The sequence below is a fragment of the Schistocerca piceifrons genome, chromosome 1, assembly GCF_021461385.2.
Source record: "Schistocerca piceifrons isolate TAMUIC-IGC-003096 chromosome 1, iqSchPice1.1, whole genome shotgun sequence".
NCBI lineage: Eukaryota > Metazoa > Arthropoda > Insecta > Orthoptera > Acrididae > Schistocerca > Schistocerca piceifrons.
In genome coordinates this window covers 284358476-284375358 of record NC_060138.1, presented here as the reverse complement: position 1 = coordinate 284375358, position 16883 = coordinate 284358476, and the positions used below count along the sequence as shown (strand labels likewise).

Genomic DNA, 16883 nt, shown 5'->3' with positions numbered 1-16883 from the left:
AACTGATCACTGATTGGAAATGATTATGTTCGGCTACTTGCAGGCCATTTTCCGCCATTGATGGACTTCACATTGACAAACAACAATGGAACTTTTATGGATGTATGCACCACGTCATCAGTCCTCAATTGGTTTGAAAAACATTCTGGACATTTCAAGCAAATGATCTGGCCATCCACATCACCAAACCTGAATCCCATTGAACATTTATTGGACATAACCAAGAGATCAGTTTTTGCACAAAATCCTGCTCTGGTAATCTCGCAATTATAGATAGCTATAGAGGCAGCATGGCTGAATAATTCAGCAAGGACCTTACAAGGACTTGACAAGAGACTTCCAAGGACTTGTTGAGAAGTCGGACATGATATCAGGAAGTATCCCATGACTTTTGTCGTCTCAGTGGAATTAGATAGGAATGTCATTATTCACTGCAATGTTATTGCCAACTCCTTTTTACTCTCTGACCTTATTTTTAATCATTGCTTTTAATGTTCACTTGTTTTTTTTAGAACTGTTTGCACTCTTGTGTGCACATGTAAATGTTGCAAATAAAATAGTTATACTAAAACCACAACATTATTGGTGAGCAGCAGCTGTGCTGCATAACAAACTACATACGAAAAAACTGCATCAACTGTGACACACATCCTGCATGTACTGAATGTTAACTATCTAATGCCGACTGTCGATGTGACTGTGAATTCAGCCACGAGACATAAGTCAAACCACCACCATTCCAGCAAGAAAATCCTATTCTATGATTTGCATAATCCGAAAGTCCGTTTTTGTTAGCCCACATTAACTTCCAATGAAGCAATAGTTACAATGTCAAGGCTGTTAATGGCATGACAACGTAAGTCCAGGATATTTTGGCCTCACCTCCAGGTGCTAATAAATACACTGCCATTAAAAAGGCTCCAGGCAGTTACTTGTGTCAACTTGGAGTCAAAAAATTAGAAAAGATACTCCACACTTAGTCAGGTGATCACAGCCCTTCGCAATTTCTGTGTTGCCTATGGACCCTGGCGAGAAATGCTGTTTATGAAGATATTCTACAAAACAATTAGCTGTTGCACCTACCATCTCTCACAGGGAAAATACTTACTGTATGTCGCAACAACGCTGGCACAAAGACAAAAAGCAGACCGTATTATCGAGATGCATCCACCCGTAGGTATTGCAGCCATATACCCACAATCACACAATTCTTTGGCATCATTACAAGCACAGAGCACCGAGACAACCATAAGATTGCTGCTCTTCAAACACAACATTCCATTGACTGCTGCAGTACCAACGCTCACTGAGGAAATGCCGCTATTCCCCATCAACTAAAAACACGTGATGGTACCACAGACAATTTGGCTTTGAAGCTTGAAAATGCCATTCCTTGTGTCAGCTGGGACATACGTACATCTATTCACAATAAAGTGCCTGGCAGAGGGTTCAATGAACCATCTCCAAGCTGTCTCTCTACCGTTCTTCTCTCCAACAGCGCATGGGAAAAACGAGCACATAAATTTTTCTGTGCGAGCCCTGATTTCTCTTATTTTATCTTGATGATCATTTCTCCCTATGCAGGTGGGTGCCAACATAATGTTTTCGCAACCGGAGGAGAAAATTGGGGATTTAAATTTCATGAGAAGATCCTCTCGAAACGAAAAATGTTTTTGTTTTAATGATTGCCACTCCAATTCACATATCATGTCTGTGGCACTATCTCCCCTATTTCACGATAGTACAAAATGAGCGGCCCTTCTTTGAACTTTTTCTTTGTCATCCGTCAGTCCCACCTGATGCGGATCCTACACTGCATAGCAATGCTCCAGGATAGGGCGGACAAGTGTGGTGTAAGCAGCATCTTTAGTAGACCTGTTGCACCTTCTGAGTGTTCAGCCAATGAATCACAGTCTTTGGTTTACTCTACCCACAACACTATCTAAGTGATCATTCCAATTTAGGTTATATGTAATTGTAATCCCTAAGTATTTACAGCCTTCAGATTTGTGTGACTTATCAAAAATCAAAATTTAGTTGTCTTCTTTTAGTACTCATGTGAATAACTTTACACTTTTCTCTATCCAGGGTCAACTGCCACTTTTCGCATTATACAGATACCTTATCTAAACCATTTTGCAATTCGTTTTGGTCATCTGATGACTTAACAAGATGGTAAATGACAGTATCATCTGCAAACAATCTAAGATGGCTACTCAGATTGTCTCCTATGTCATTAATGTAGACCAGGAATGCTAGAGGGCCTATAACACTTCTTTGGGGAACACTGTATATTACTTCTACTTTACTTTCAATCTATTATCACGAACTGTGACCTTTCTGACAGGAAATCACGAATTGAGTCACACAACTGAGGTGATATTACATAGGCACATAGTTTGGTTAGAAGATGCTTGTGAGGAATGGTGTTGAAAGCCTTCTGGAAATATAATATGGAATCAATTTGACAAGCCTCGTCAATAGCACTCGTTATTTTGAGTATGAAGGGCTAGCTGTGTTTCACAAGAATGATATTTTCTGAATCGGTGCTGACTATGTATCACTAAATCATTTTCTTCAAGGTAATTCATAATGTTCGAGTACAGTATATGTTTCAAAACCCTACTACAAATCGAAGTTAGTTATACGGGCCTGTAATTCAGCAGATTACTCCTATTTCCCTTTTTGGGTATTAGTGTGACTTGAGCAATTTTCCAGTCTTTGGGTATGGATCTTTCTATGAATGAGAGGTTGTATATAATTGCTAAATATGGAGCTATTGTATCAGCATACTCTGAAAGGAACCTGACTGGTGTACAATCTGGACTGGAGGCCTTGCCTCTAATAAGTGATTTAAGCTGCTTTGATACACCAAGGATATATATGTCTATCTTACTCATCTTGTCAGTTGTTCTCGATTTGAATTCGGGAATGCTTATTTCGTCTTCTTTGGTGAAGGAGTTTCGGAAAAACGTGTTTAATAACTCTGCTTTAGTGGCACTGTCGTCAGTGACTTCACCATTGTTGTCGCACAGTGGAGGTATTGATTGCGTCTTACCATTGGTCTGCTTTATGTATGACCAGAATCTCTTTGGGTTTTCTCCCAGATTCCGAGACAGTGTTTAATTGGAGAAATTATTAAAAGCATCTCACATTGAAGTACGCACTATATTTCTAACTTCTGCAAAACTTTGCCAATCTTAGGGATTTTGTGTCCTTTTAAATTTGGCATGCTTTTTTCGTTGCTTCTGCAACAGCAATCTGATCCATTTTGTGTACCATGGGGAATCAGTACCATCACTTACTAATTTATCTGGTATAAATCTCTCAATTGCCATCGAAAATACCTCTTTGAAATCATTCCACATCTTTTCTACGCTTACATGATCAGATTGGAAGGAGTGGACACTGTCTCTTAAAAAGGCATTAAGAGAATTTTTATCAGCTTTTTTAATTAGATGTACTTTGCATTTTTTTTTAAGGTTGTGTGTGTTACGGTATTCAGCCTAGCAGCAACTGCCTTGTGGTCGCTAATCCCTGTATCAGTCATGATATTCCCTATTTGTCCATTATTATTTGTTGCTAAGAGATCAAGTATGCTTTCACAACCATTTACACTTCACTTCATGTGGGCTCATGAACTAATTGTTCAAAATAATTTTCTGAGAAAGCATTCAGCACAATTTCGGATGACATTTTATGCCTGCCACTGGCTTTAAACACACAATTATTTCAGCACATTGAGGGTAGATTGAATTCACCACCAACTGTAATTGTATGAGTTGGATACCTATTTGAAATGGGACTCAAGTTTTCATTGAACTGTTCAGCAGCTTAATAGTTTAGTTTGATTGTCAAGTATAACTTCTACCCTTACTATTTCACAGGAACCATCTACTTCAATTTCACTAGAAGGTAAACTACTTCTGACAGTAATAAATACTCCACCACCAACTGTATTTAATCTATCCTTTCTGAACACTGTTATGTTGTTTTAAAAAATTTCGGCTTTGGCCAGCTTTCCATACCTATGACTATTTGAGCTTCAGTGTTTTCCATTAGGGCTAGGTAAGTCAATAATGGCTGATATGGCTTTCCAGACTGCAGTCGTTGACTGTGTCACTGACCATTGTACAAAATTGTAGTTTCTAGGGGCCATAGATGCTCATGTATTTATGCACCATCCTTTTCGACTACTTCACTGTAGCTATGACGACTTGTCTCTATACTTCCAGTGGTTCCACAATCAATACATATTGTCATGTGACACATTCACTGAACTTAACCTTTTGTTGTGAATTTGTGGCAGCTATAATATATCCACCCTTGGTGCAGATTTCATTTTGCAGCCTGCTACTGGTCCTTTACCACTGCCACCTTTTTGATACAAGCATTAATTTGCTACCTGTAGATATTTAAGCTGTGCACACAACATTACTATAAGCATGATTCTCTATATTTAGATCTCCTTAGACAGTTCCCATAGATCATTTGACATATACCCACATTAAGATCCGTACAGCACTCAAAAATATATTATATTCTAACAATTTCAGGACCATCAGTTCATACCTGATCTCAAAAATACCTGAAGGGAAGCAACACAAGAATTTTCTCTTATGCTCACCCAAGGGATCTTTTATCTTTGAAATAGCAGCTAGTTCCAAAGACAACCAAAGGATGGTACTCAAGCAATAATAAATGGCAACTTAATACCCGAACAATTCAAGATTGGTATCCTGTTCCATATTTGAAGATTTCTCATTCAGTAACCACAATAAATTGCCTTCTCAAGAAAAGATTTGGAACATGCTTTCCACCAAATACCCATTGCTCCAGAAGACATATCCAAGACTGCTGACTGCACTCCACTCAGCCTATTGAGTTTACTAGTATGCCTTTTGGATAATGCAACGCTGCAAAACTTTGCTGTGTTTTATGGGTGAAGTCACATGCAACCTCAACTCCTGCTATAACTATACTGCAATGTTTTGGTGATGTCTAGCACCAAAACAGAACATCTAGAACACATAATAGCAAGTATTCACTCACCTCTGTTCACATGAATTATTCCTCAATTCATCAAAGTGCATGTTTGGAGCATCCAAAGTTCAGTTACTGAGGCAGACCGTTAACACTAAGTTCAGGTGCCACAGGAGATAAAGAGTGGAAGTCACCAACTTCTTAACCTACAGCCTGTGAGTTGCTTAGATTTCTTGAGCTTGCGAACTTTTGTCACCGTTTTGTGAATAACCATGCACTGCTGGCAAGCTCCCCTGAATGACTTTTTGAGTGGTACTCTGAAACCAAGCTGCAAATTACAGTAGACTCATGAAGCAATAACTGCCTTTAATGTGTAGACATACCACTAAGGTTGCACTTATAGGATACCCTAATGTACAAGTGTCTCTCACTTCAATAGTTGATGGATTGCAGTTGCAATAGGTGCTGTACTTAAACAACAAATATATAACACTGTCAGCTCTTCGCATTCTTCAGTCAGAAGATACCTCAACTGCAGCAGAGCTGGTCAACATACAACTGAGTTATATGCACCTTACACTTCCACACAGAAATTTTGCCAAATGTCTGAAAGCCAACAGTTTACACCGGTCACTGATTACAAGCTGTTAATTTATGCTTTCGTCAGAGACCAAAGAAAATATCATTATGTCAACAATGGCACTTGGGCTACATAAGCACAATATATGACACATATCGCCCATGTCAATGGGGAACTGATTACATCAGCATATGTCCTCTCCTGTACAGACACAGTTACAGGCAATGTGGACTACAAAGCACCTGCCTCGCACAACACAACAGCAAGCTGCAAGACTTAGTTGTAAACCCATCTTATTACGTCTTCATCATATCCAGATACGTCATTCAAATGTGATGTCGTATCATGATGATTCTATATCAAATGCACGCATGTCTGTGACAATGAACTTTCAACAGCAGGCAATCTCGTCACTGCATAATTTTTCCCATCCTGAAGTCCAGAGTATAATGAGGCTTGTTAACAATTTAGTGTATGGTCAAACTTGGACAGGGACTGCAAAACTTTTGTGCACCGGTGTACAGTCTCTCAGCGTAATTAGATCCCTCATCACATCAGTGCATCTCTTTGACACTTTCATTCTGTCCAACCAACAATTCAAACATCTGCACACAGACATTGTTGGATCATTTCTGCCGTCTGAAGGACACATCTACTGTCTAATTGCCACCGACTGCTTTATCCACTGGCCAGAAATTTTTCCTATGGTTCATGCCACCACTGAAACCACTGCAACCACATCCATTCACAGATGGATCACTTTTTTCAGAGAGCCCCTCCCTATCACCACCAACCACTGCAGGCAGTTTGACTCATGTTTTTTTTTTCAAATCGCTCACTGTTTTATTATTATTGGGCATAAAATTTATCTGAACTGCAGCTTATCAATCAGCAGCAAATGGCTTAGTTGGACATTTAAACTGCCAATTAAAAGTATTTCTACGATGCCTTGAACCACAACATTGGACAGAAACTCTACAAATTGTCCTACTAGGTATATGTACTTCCATCAAGGAAGATCTTCACACCCCAGCAACAGAACTGTTTTATAGTCAATCAATTTGATTGCCTCATTAATTATTTGGCAAGGTGCCTAATGACCTGACTGAGGCATCAGACTCTGTTCGAAAATTATGTTCGCACATTCGCCAACTATGTCCTACTAGGTACATGTACTTCCATCAAGGAAGATCTTCACACCCCAGCAACAGAACTGTTTTATAGTCAATCAATTTGATTGCCTCATTAATTATTTGGCAAGGTGCCTAATGACCTGACTGAGGCATCAGACTCTGTTCGAAAATTATGTTCGCACATTCGCCAACTATGTCCAGTCACATTGAGAGTAGCATACCTGCCGCCTTTTCATTTTTGCTGATCTTTGTAAATGAAACTAGCCACCATGACGTACTGTTCACAGTCCTTCATTGTGATGAGAATATATTTAAGGTCAATGTTACCGTGCCTCAACTACAATTTCCATTGATCCCCTTAAACCTGCTTTCTGCACCTCCTATGGTGTTACCTGCAAACCAGACAAGCCACAGCAGACAATGAACAAAATTTCTAATGAATCTATGACAAACTTGCCGGACAAAGTGTCTAATGAATCTACAGCAAACTTGGGAGAACTGCTTGCTCCTCCAGCTGCCTTTATATGATGTGGACTCCATGTCCATTTCAATGGAAAATACTGTAAGAAATTGGAGGGGGTGGGAGAAAGGGGGGGGGGGGGGTACTGAAATGTGATGAAGTGATGTCATTATGCACTGCAGTGTTACTGCTGACTCTTGTTTACTCTCTGCTATCATACTTATTCACTGCTTCTGCTTTGAATTGTTACTGCTTGTGCTCTTGCAGGCATGTATTAAATGCTGTTAATAATGTACTGATACTGAAACAGCAACTAGTTCATGGGAACAAAAATAAACAATCCTTTATGCTAAATGAGAATAGTGCTTTACAGTGAAAGGTTGACTCTGCATTGTTTCCCAGAGCAAACAGAAAATTACATAAAATTAGAGATAAAAATAACAAAATCTCTATGATATTAAGGATTTTCATACCTCCTGATGCTATGTAAAATCCACTGGGAGAATATTTGGCGACATTCGTAGTGCACGAGTGTTCAGTATAAATGTCCGAAATTGCAGGATTCTAAAACAGAAAGGAAAACATCGTATTAAATATATGAAATTTTCCCGTGTCCATCCTGAAAAATGTGAAGATGTCGAATCCCAAGTGAACAACCCCCCCCCCCCCCCCCAGTTCCAAAAAACACACACACACACACACACAGGAGCGCGCACGCAAACGCACACGACTAGTCTCTGGCAGCTGAAGCCACACTATGAACTACTCATCAGCGACTCAGCATCTCCACTATATGGTGAGGAGCAACTATCCCTTTCATAATATTGTTACATCCTGAATTTTCCATTGTTTAATGTTAAAGCTTCCATATGCTGAACTGCAGCAATGAAAAATGGCAAATTTCTCACTGTAGGTCTGGTACCCTGGAAATATTATACTGATGATGAATTCAATTTGATCTGTAGCTAATCATGATGAAAAATATACAGTTAAATATTTCAATATTCTTGAACTGACAGGAAGATTATAACCTACTTTGTTATGTTACTTTCCTACCAAAACATTAGCTAATAAGTCATTAAGACAACAAAGCAGTACCTGTTGAAATGTTTTTAATCATGAGAAAAAATGATGGAACAAATATGATACACCAATAGTGCACACTTTGTGGTCTTCTGTCCATTTATGTGGTAATTCTGAACCTCCAAAATAAAACTTATTAAGAGAACGTTTGTATTATTCACATTTCTACATACCTCGATATTTCTTATTATAACACTATTTCCATTAGTGTAAAGAAAATTTTTTCCCTTTGGATCTCCTCCCAGAACAATTGGTTGGCCCCTCTGAGTTCTCGGAAGGGATGCAAAAATATATTCTGTAAAACGAAAGACAATTTTTTCTACAAAGTCATACTGCACAGTGTACCAATAACTGTTTAATGTTCACATTTGGGCCGTTGTCACTGCATAACCATAATGCACAACTTTTAATAAAGAAACAAAATATTATGTACATAATTCCATTTCAACACTTAATTCTACAACTTTCAAAACTTTTTATTTGAGTAATGCCGACCTAATTTCGCAGCAACGACAAGTGTTAAACAGCTTCCATAGCTTGTTAACGCACCAGCTCCATTTATGTAGCTGTAACTACCCAATCCGCTACTGATGGGTTAGATTCAAACTGCTTTGCATTATTTTGACAGTAGTACATGTGGGACGGTCAATTTCGTGGTAAAACAAATGATTTAAATAAACTTACCCAGTAAACGCAGCTTTTGAGTTTGGAAACAGCTTTTAAGTAATGAATTCTGTAGTCTTCCTAATTAAATGTTCATCTATATATAATCTAGAGGAAGAAATATCCTATGCGATCTTTCATAGTAAACACTCAACAAGCACATCTGACATCAGCAGCCGGCTATGTATAACAAATCGTTAACAATGGCAAAATAATTAAATACGATAAACTTCTATGGCATCTAAAATTTCACTTACTGTTGGAGTAAGACATGTCAGGTTCCTTACATGAATTGCACAGAGCAACTTATATTTCACTATCTCTCTTCTCGTAACCACTCTCTTTCCACACCACCTCCTTTCCCTTATTTGGCGGAATGATAGCAACGAGTAGAATTTCATTTCCAACAGATGGAAGCACTGTTGACTACAAAATTAAACAAATGAATAGTAATATGCGCTGGGGCAAAACAATGTTTGTCTGCTGAAGTGCTGCAATGTAGCGTTAGACAAGTAATGTTATGTGGGTGGGAATTTCGCCTTGTTCACCATTTCGTGGTTTTCTTCAACGTTTAATGTGAAACATTAATTCAGTCATAAGATATGTACTGTGATATTAACTCAAGATTGTGTTTTATAAGGATCTGCGACAAATAACACGTATCTTCAAATATTTGTATCGCGACCTTTTGACCGTCAATGGTAATGAGTTTCCACATTTATGAGGTTTATATTCTTTTCGTTCGCCCATAGCATAGGCTTTAATTTATAGAAATTCAATCATGTGTAACGAGTGGATCCAGTTAACTAATCAGTAGTTTTTTGTACTAAACATGGTTATTGCCTGTTGTAACTGTCAAAATTTTTATTAATTGCAATTTAAAAATTTTCTTTATTCGTAATTGCAAATTAATATTATAAATTGAACATGCATGCAGCAGGTATATGTTTTGTTTGTTTGTTGAGAACTTCATAGATGTACACTACAGAGCTGCAGTTATTAATTTGTTGTAGGAACACTGTGTGATTAAATTCAGTTGCTTAGGCCAGTTTGCCTTGCGACTGTAGGTACTAATTTGTTAAAAATTATAAATGTACTAGTATTTAAAATTTATCTTTAGGCTTTCATACGTTATCATGCTGTAAGAGGAGTTAATATAGCGTCTAGTGTCTAAATCTAATAATCACGATTAACTGCAGTAATCGCTCGTCCACCAAGTCCAAAATATACACAAATCATTCACCTCTTCATACTTCAGGCTCATGTAGTTTTAATTTTTAGTGAAGTGTATGGGGGGAAATATACAGTGGTATTAGTCAAAATGAGAAGGAATAATTTTTAGGGCACCAGTGTACACTTACCCATGTAAATGTAGTTTTATTTATTGACTTGTACATTTGATTTACAGTAATGGTGTTTTTGAATTACGATTATCCATTAGTTCAAAACTCTATCTTTTGTCATGGGTGTTTGTATCCCCCCCTCCCCCGTCCTTTTTCATTGGCAGAATGTGTTCTCTGTGGACGTTTATGTGAAATGAGAGGAAAGGAGAGACAGAAACTGTTGCTGGTAAAAGGTTTGCTGCTTTTAAGTGTCAGGAGGGCTACTGAACTTAATATCCAAATACAGCATCCAGCTCATCATCAACACTATCATAATTCCATGAGAAGCTGCATAGAGCTTGGGTATTCACCTCTGAGCATTGGCTTACAGCTTACAAAACTTCCCACCACATGTGCACTGGTGGTAATTGCGGGTCAGTTGAACCTACAAATACTGAGCATCAGCTTTCACTGTGGTATAATGATGCAGTGGCATGTGACATCATATGTGTACAAACACAAAGAAATCATGATACTGCCATAGTTATTTTGTCTCTTTATTATTTTTGGGAATGTAGTTTGTGGTGGCAGACTGATCTGTTGAGTAATGTGAGGTCAAAAATAGATTTGAATGTGACAGTTTGCTTGTGAGATGCTGAGACCAATTAATGTGAACATAAAATATTAGTTGTAGCAACACAGCAAGAGATCTAGTTTGTTTTAACAAAGAAATTTTCCAAACAGCCATGCAAATTAAGAAGTTATTTTATTTTCACTACCAGTTTCAGCAATACAGTATATCATTTTCAGGCCCATATGCATCTCTCAAAAACTATCAATATTGGCATGTTGGGACCAAAGGTGCATACGGGGCCTGAAGATGGCATATTGAATTGCTGGAACTGGTAGCGAAAATAAAATAAAATAACTTTTTAATTTGCACGACTTTTTGGCGAATTTCTGAGTTAAATATTTGACCAGCCACTGTCCCATGTCCACAGTGGATCAACAGAGATGTAGTTTGAGTTGAAAGATCACAATTTATTTGTAAGAATGTGAATACTAAATCATAGTTGTGGTGACATACTGATCTGTAATGAATCCGGAGGTCTAGGTGAGATTGAATGATAATTTAGCTGTGGGTTGGGGAACTGGTTATCAGTCGTATGCAGTATGATCCAATGTATTGCCCCTCTCAAAGGACTGTTAATGCTACAGGACATAGGTTATATAGTTGCAGTCAATCATATGATAGAAACCAACAAATGCAATGACTAAACATCCTATCGTAAACGAAACACAGTAATGACATACTACTGAAATATCAAAGTGAAACATCGCAGACCCCATCCATCTACATAACAAATGCCAACAGACTTTGTAGACTATACTGATGGCTCACATTGTTTAGTAGAACCAGAGAAACACTAATTAATGACAAGAAGTGTGTGAATATGCTAAGAGCTAGTTGGAGACCTGTATTGTGATAATGAAGTGACCGATAATTTGTGTTTGACTGAATGATGTAAGAAATAAACAGTGGTATGTGATTTAATCAACAAGATGAACTATTGATAGTCTGTGGGATATAAGCTTGTTATTCTTGTCATACAAGCAGACATTCATAACATTTTGATATGAATGCAAAAGATCTTTCAGAATTTCTGTAATTTTTAATAAGATTAGAAATGTCCTTCTTGCTAAGAATTTGAGTACTTTGGAATCCAGTATAAAAATTTTACACTATTTATCAGTCATTCATCTGTGTTGGAAGGATATTTGACACGCTGATGTTGTCGTCTTCAATCTGAAGACTGGTCTGATGCAGCGTTTCGTGCTACTCTTTCCTGTGTGAAGACTGGTCTGATGCAGCGTTACATGCTACTCTATCCTGTGCAATCTCTCTGTCTCTGAATGACTACTGTAACCCACATCCTTTTAAATCTGTGTACTGCATTCATCTCTTGGTATTCTGCTATGATTTTTTCCCCACCACAATTGCTTCCAGTACTAAATTGGTGATCCCTTGACGTCGCAGAATATGTCCCATCATCCAATCCCTTCTTTGAGTCAAGTTTTACCACAAATTTCATTTCTCTCCAATTTTATTCAGCAACTCTTCATTAGTTATTCTGTCTACCCATCTCATCTGCAGCATACTTCTGTAGCACCACAGTTCTGTTTTTGTCTGAATGATTGATCATCCATGTTTGTTTCTATATGTGGCTACAGTCGTAACAAATGATTTCAGAAAAGACTTCCTAACCAATATTTGATATTAACAAATGTCTGTTCTTCAGAAATGTTTTTCTTGCCATTGCCAGTGTACATTTTATATCCTCACTACTTTGACCATCATTAGTTATTTTGTTGCCCAAATAGCAAGACTCACCTGCTGTTTTCAGTGTCTCATTTCTTGGTCTGTTTCCATCAGCATTATGTAATTTTATCCAACTGCAATCCATTATCCTTGTTTTGCTTTTGTTGGTGTCCATCTTATAACCTCCTTTCAACACCACTGTCCTTTGCATTCAGTTGCACTTACAGTTCTTTTGCTGTCTCTGACAGAATTACAATGTCATCGGCAAACCCCAAAGTTGTTATTATTTCTCCCTCAATTTTTTGCACAGTGTACAGGTAAAATAACATCAGGGGTAGGCTACAACCCTGTCTTACTCCCTTCTCAACCACTGTTTCTCTTTCATAACCCTCAACTGATATAACTGCCATCTGTTTTCTGTACAAGTTGTAAATAGCTTTTCACTCCCAGTATTTTACCCTTGCGAACTTCAGAATTTCAAGGAGAGTACCCCTTTCAGCATTGTCATAAGCTTTCTCTAAATCTACAAGTGATACAAATGTAGGTTTTCCTTTCATTGATCTATCTTCTAAGATAAGTCATAGGATCAGTATTGCCTTGTGTGTTCCTTCATTTCTCCGAAATCCAAACTGGTCTTCCCCCAAGGCTGTCTTCTACCAGTTTTTCCATTTTTCTGTAAAGAATTCATGTTAGTATTTTGCAACTATGATTTATTAAACTGGTAGTTTGGTAATATTCATACCTGTCAGCACTTGCTTGGAATTATTATATTCGTCTTGAAGTCTGAGTGTATTTCACCAATCTGATACATCTAGCACTCACCAGGTGGAAGAATTTGTCATGGCTGGCCCTTCCAAGGCTATCAGTTGTTCTGGCAGTATGTCATCTACACACAGAGCCTTGTTTTGACTTATGTCTTTCACTGCTCTATCAAATCCTTCTCACAGTTTCATATCTCCCATATCATCTTCATCTGTGTCCTCTTCCATTTCTATAATATTGCCCTAAAGTTCACCTTTCATGTGTAGACCCTAGCTATAAACTTCTTCCACCATACTGTTGGCCCTTCTTTGCTTAGGATTGGTTTTCCATCTGCACGTGTAATATTCTTTCAGTGGCTTCTCTTTTCCAGGGTTCCCACAAGTTCTGGAAATCAGCGAATTTCAAACGTATCAAGGAAATTTGGGGAAAAAAGGAAAAAAAAAACTAGAAAAACACTTTTTTTGTCTCGGTAGCATGAAATTATTTGTTTACTGAGATATCGCGCTTCATCACTGGCTGGGCGCAGCAGAAGACGTGTGCCGCTTCCCTACTTCATCATTCAAACTGCTTCTCCCCTTCCTACCCCTCCCCCCAGCTTGCAATCAGTGCTGCCACCACTACTTGCGGCTAGCCTAGCAGCTGCCGGTGAGAGGCGTGAGGAGTGATTTGTTTGGATGTAATTCTGAGAGATTGTTGACACAATGGCGGAAGATAGCGGTCATGTGCGCACTAGTTGTGTCTGAGTAATTGTGAGAGTGTCTGTGTGCTCTCATTTTCTGACAAAGGCTATGGCCAAAAATTTAGTTGTGAGAGAGTGATTGTCTTTTCTGTGTGTGTGTCTGTGGCTCAGCGATCATCTTTACAGTGAGTTGCTACCTATCCTCATTAGTACTGATTCTCAGACTATTTGCCCAAGTTATCTGTTGTGTGGGTGATCACTGTGGTCTCATTTCATCAAAATGGTGTCTGTGACACGTGAATAGCTGGCCACATGAGTGGACTTCCATGATGGGTCAAAACCACAGGCCATTTCTGTGGGTATCTCTAACGGATAGGGCCTGCCAATCTCAAGCCCATAGTTTCCTACTCATGTGCGGGCCTTGCCTGTTGGATCTAGTCTAACCAATCTGCCTGCAGTCCAGGTCTGTCTGTGTGTGGCATGATGTGGTGGATTTCCATGGTTTATCCACAGACCCAGGACTGTGGTGCTCCTCAGCAGGCCAGAGGCCATGGGCGATGGATTTCAAGAATTGCAACTGTCTCACCACAAATACATTGTACATTGCAGTGTTTTATAGAAATTTTATTTATGTAGTACATTTGGCACTTCGAAAGAAGTTCGTATATTAGAAAGTATGGATGATAAGAAGAAGAAAATTGTGACATCGCTAGCAGTTTGTACTATGTACTCATGAATTTCTTGAAGGAAATAGCACACAATACCTGTAGAATTATAGATATAACATACTGGGTAATAACCAACAATAGCATACATAGTAGAAGCAACATTTTGTTGGCGGTCACCTATAGTGTTGGTTTACACAACTCTTCCCCACCTTATATGTTTCTTTCAAGAGGCCTACTTTTTTCTAAAGTTATTTCTGAAAGCAGTGAAGACATTTTAAACCTGCCTTGCGACTGCAACAAAATATTTTTTTTGTCATCAAATGTGGTTTGCTTTATTGAAATAAAATAACATCACTGGCCTTAATGAAACAATTGATAACAAACAGACCCGAACTTTTCGACTCTGTAAGTGCAGAACAGGGAATCAGTGATCATAAGGCCGTTGCAGCATCCCTGAATATGGAAGTTAATAGGAATATAAAAAAGAGAGGAAGGTTTATCTGTTTAGCAAGAGTAATAGAAGGCAGATTTCAGACTACCTGACAGATCAAAACGAAAATTTCTGTTCCGACACTGACAATGTTGAGTGTTTATGGAAAAAGTTCAAGGCAATCGTAAAATGCGTTTTAGACAGGTACGTGCCAAGTAAAACTGTGAGGGACGGGAAAAACCCACCGTGGTTCAACAACAAAGTTAGGAAACTACTGCGAAAGCAAAGAGAACTTCACTCCAAGTTTAAACGCAGCCAAAACCTCTCAGACAAACAGAAGCTAAACGATGTCAAAGTTAGCGTAAGGAGGGCTATGCGTGAAGCGTTCAGTGAATTCGAAAGTAAAATTCTATGTACCGACTTGACAGAAAATCCTAGGAAGTTCTGGTCTTACGTTAAATCAGTAAGTGGCTCGAAACAGCATATCCAGACACTCCAGGATGATGATGGCATTGAAACAGAGGATGACACGCGTAAAGCTGAAATACTAAACACCTTTTTCCAAAGCTGTTTCACAGAGGAAGACCGCACTGCAGTTCCTTCTCTAAATCATCGCACAAATGAAAAAATGGCTGACATCGAAATAAATGTCCAAGGAATAGAAAAGCAACTGGAATCACTCAACAGAGGAGAGTCCACTGGACCTGACGGGATACCAATTCAATTTTACACAGAGTACACGAAAGAACTTGCCCCCTTCTAACAGCCGTGTACCGCAAGTCTCTAGAGGAACGGAAGGTTCCAAATGATTGGAAAAGAGCACAGGTAGTTCCAGTTTTCAAGAAGGGTCGTCGAGCAGATGCGCAAAACTATAGACCTATATCTCTGACATGGATCTGTTGTAGAATTTTAGAACATGTTTTTTGCTCACGTATCATGTCGTTTTTGGAAACCCAGAATCTACTCTGTAGGAATCAACATGGATTCCGGAAACAGCGATCGTGTGAGACCCAACTCGCCCTATTTGTTCATGAGACCCAGAAAATATTAGATACAGGCTCCCAGGTAGATGCTATTTTCCTTGATTTCCGGAGGCGTTCGATACAGTTCCGCACTGTCGCCTAATAAACAAAGTAAGAGCCTACTGAATATCAGACCAACTGTGTGGCTGGATTGAAGAGTTTTTAGCAAACAGAACACAGCATGTTGTTATCAATGGAGAGATGTCTACAGACATTAAGGTAACCTCTGGCGTGCCACAGGGGAGTGTTATGGGACCATTGCTTTTCACAATATATATAAACGACCTAGTAGATAGTGTCGGAAGTTCCATGCGGCTTTTCGCGGGTGATGCTGTAGTATACAGAGAAGTTGCAGCATTAGAAAATTGTAGCGAAATGCAGGAAGATCTGCAGCGGATAGGCACTTGGTGCAGGGAGTGGCAACTGACCCTTAACATAGATAAATGTAATGTATTGCGAATACATAGAAATAAGGATCCTTTATTGTATGATTATATGATAGCGGAACAAACACTGGTAGTAGTTACTTCTGTAAAATATCTGGGAGTATGCGTGCGGAATGATTTGAAGTGGAATGATCACATAAAATTAATTGTTGGTAATGCGGGTGCCAGGTTGAGATTCATTGGGAGATTCCTTAGAAAATGTAGTCCATCAACAAAGGAAGTGGCTTACAAAATACTCGTTCGACCTGTACTTGAGTATTGCTCATCAGTGTGGGATCCGTACCAGATCGGGTTGACGGAGGAGATAGAGAAGATCCAAAGAAGAGCGGCGC

At 38.8% G+C, this 16883-nt stretch overlaps 2 protein-coding genes across 3 annotated transcripts in view; one reads left to right on the top strand and one right to left on the bottom strand.

Moving 5' to 3' along the window:
• LOC124794306 (actin-interacting protein 1) overlaps positions 1 to 9296 on the bottom strand; it is a 193307-nt gene extending 184011 nt beyond the window's left edge. The window contains exons 1-3 of the mRNA XM_047258085.1: positions 9160 to 9296; positions 8413 to 8534; positions 7630 to 7720 (exon numbers count right to left, since the gene is read on the bottom strand). Coding sequence (XP_047114041.1) covers positions 7630 to 7720; positions 8413 to 8534; positions 9160 to 9175 — 229 coding nt within the window. The 5' untranslated portion in view covers positions 9176 to 9296. The remainder of the gene's footprint in view (positions 1 to 7629; positions 7721 to 8412; positions 8535 to 9159) is intronic.
• A 69-nt stretch (positions 9297 to 9365) lies between these two features.
• The window catches only part of LOC124804939 (cyclin-J-like), a 54986-nt gene continuing 47468 nt past the window's right edge, over positions 9366 to 16883 (top strand). The window contains exon 1 of one of the 2 annotated variants that reach the window (XM_047265333.1): positions 9366 to 9603. In XM_047265333.1, the coding sequence (XP_047121289.1) occupies positions 9601 to 9603 (3 nt within the window). In that variant the 5' untranslated portion in view covers positions 9366 to 9600. Of the gene's footprint in view, positions 9628 to 16883 lie in introns of both variants that reach the window. The other variant, XM_047265325.1, reaches the window with a different exon arrangement.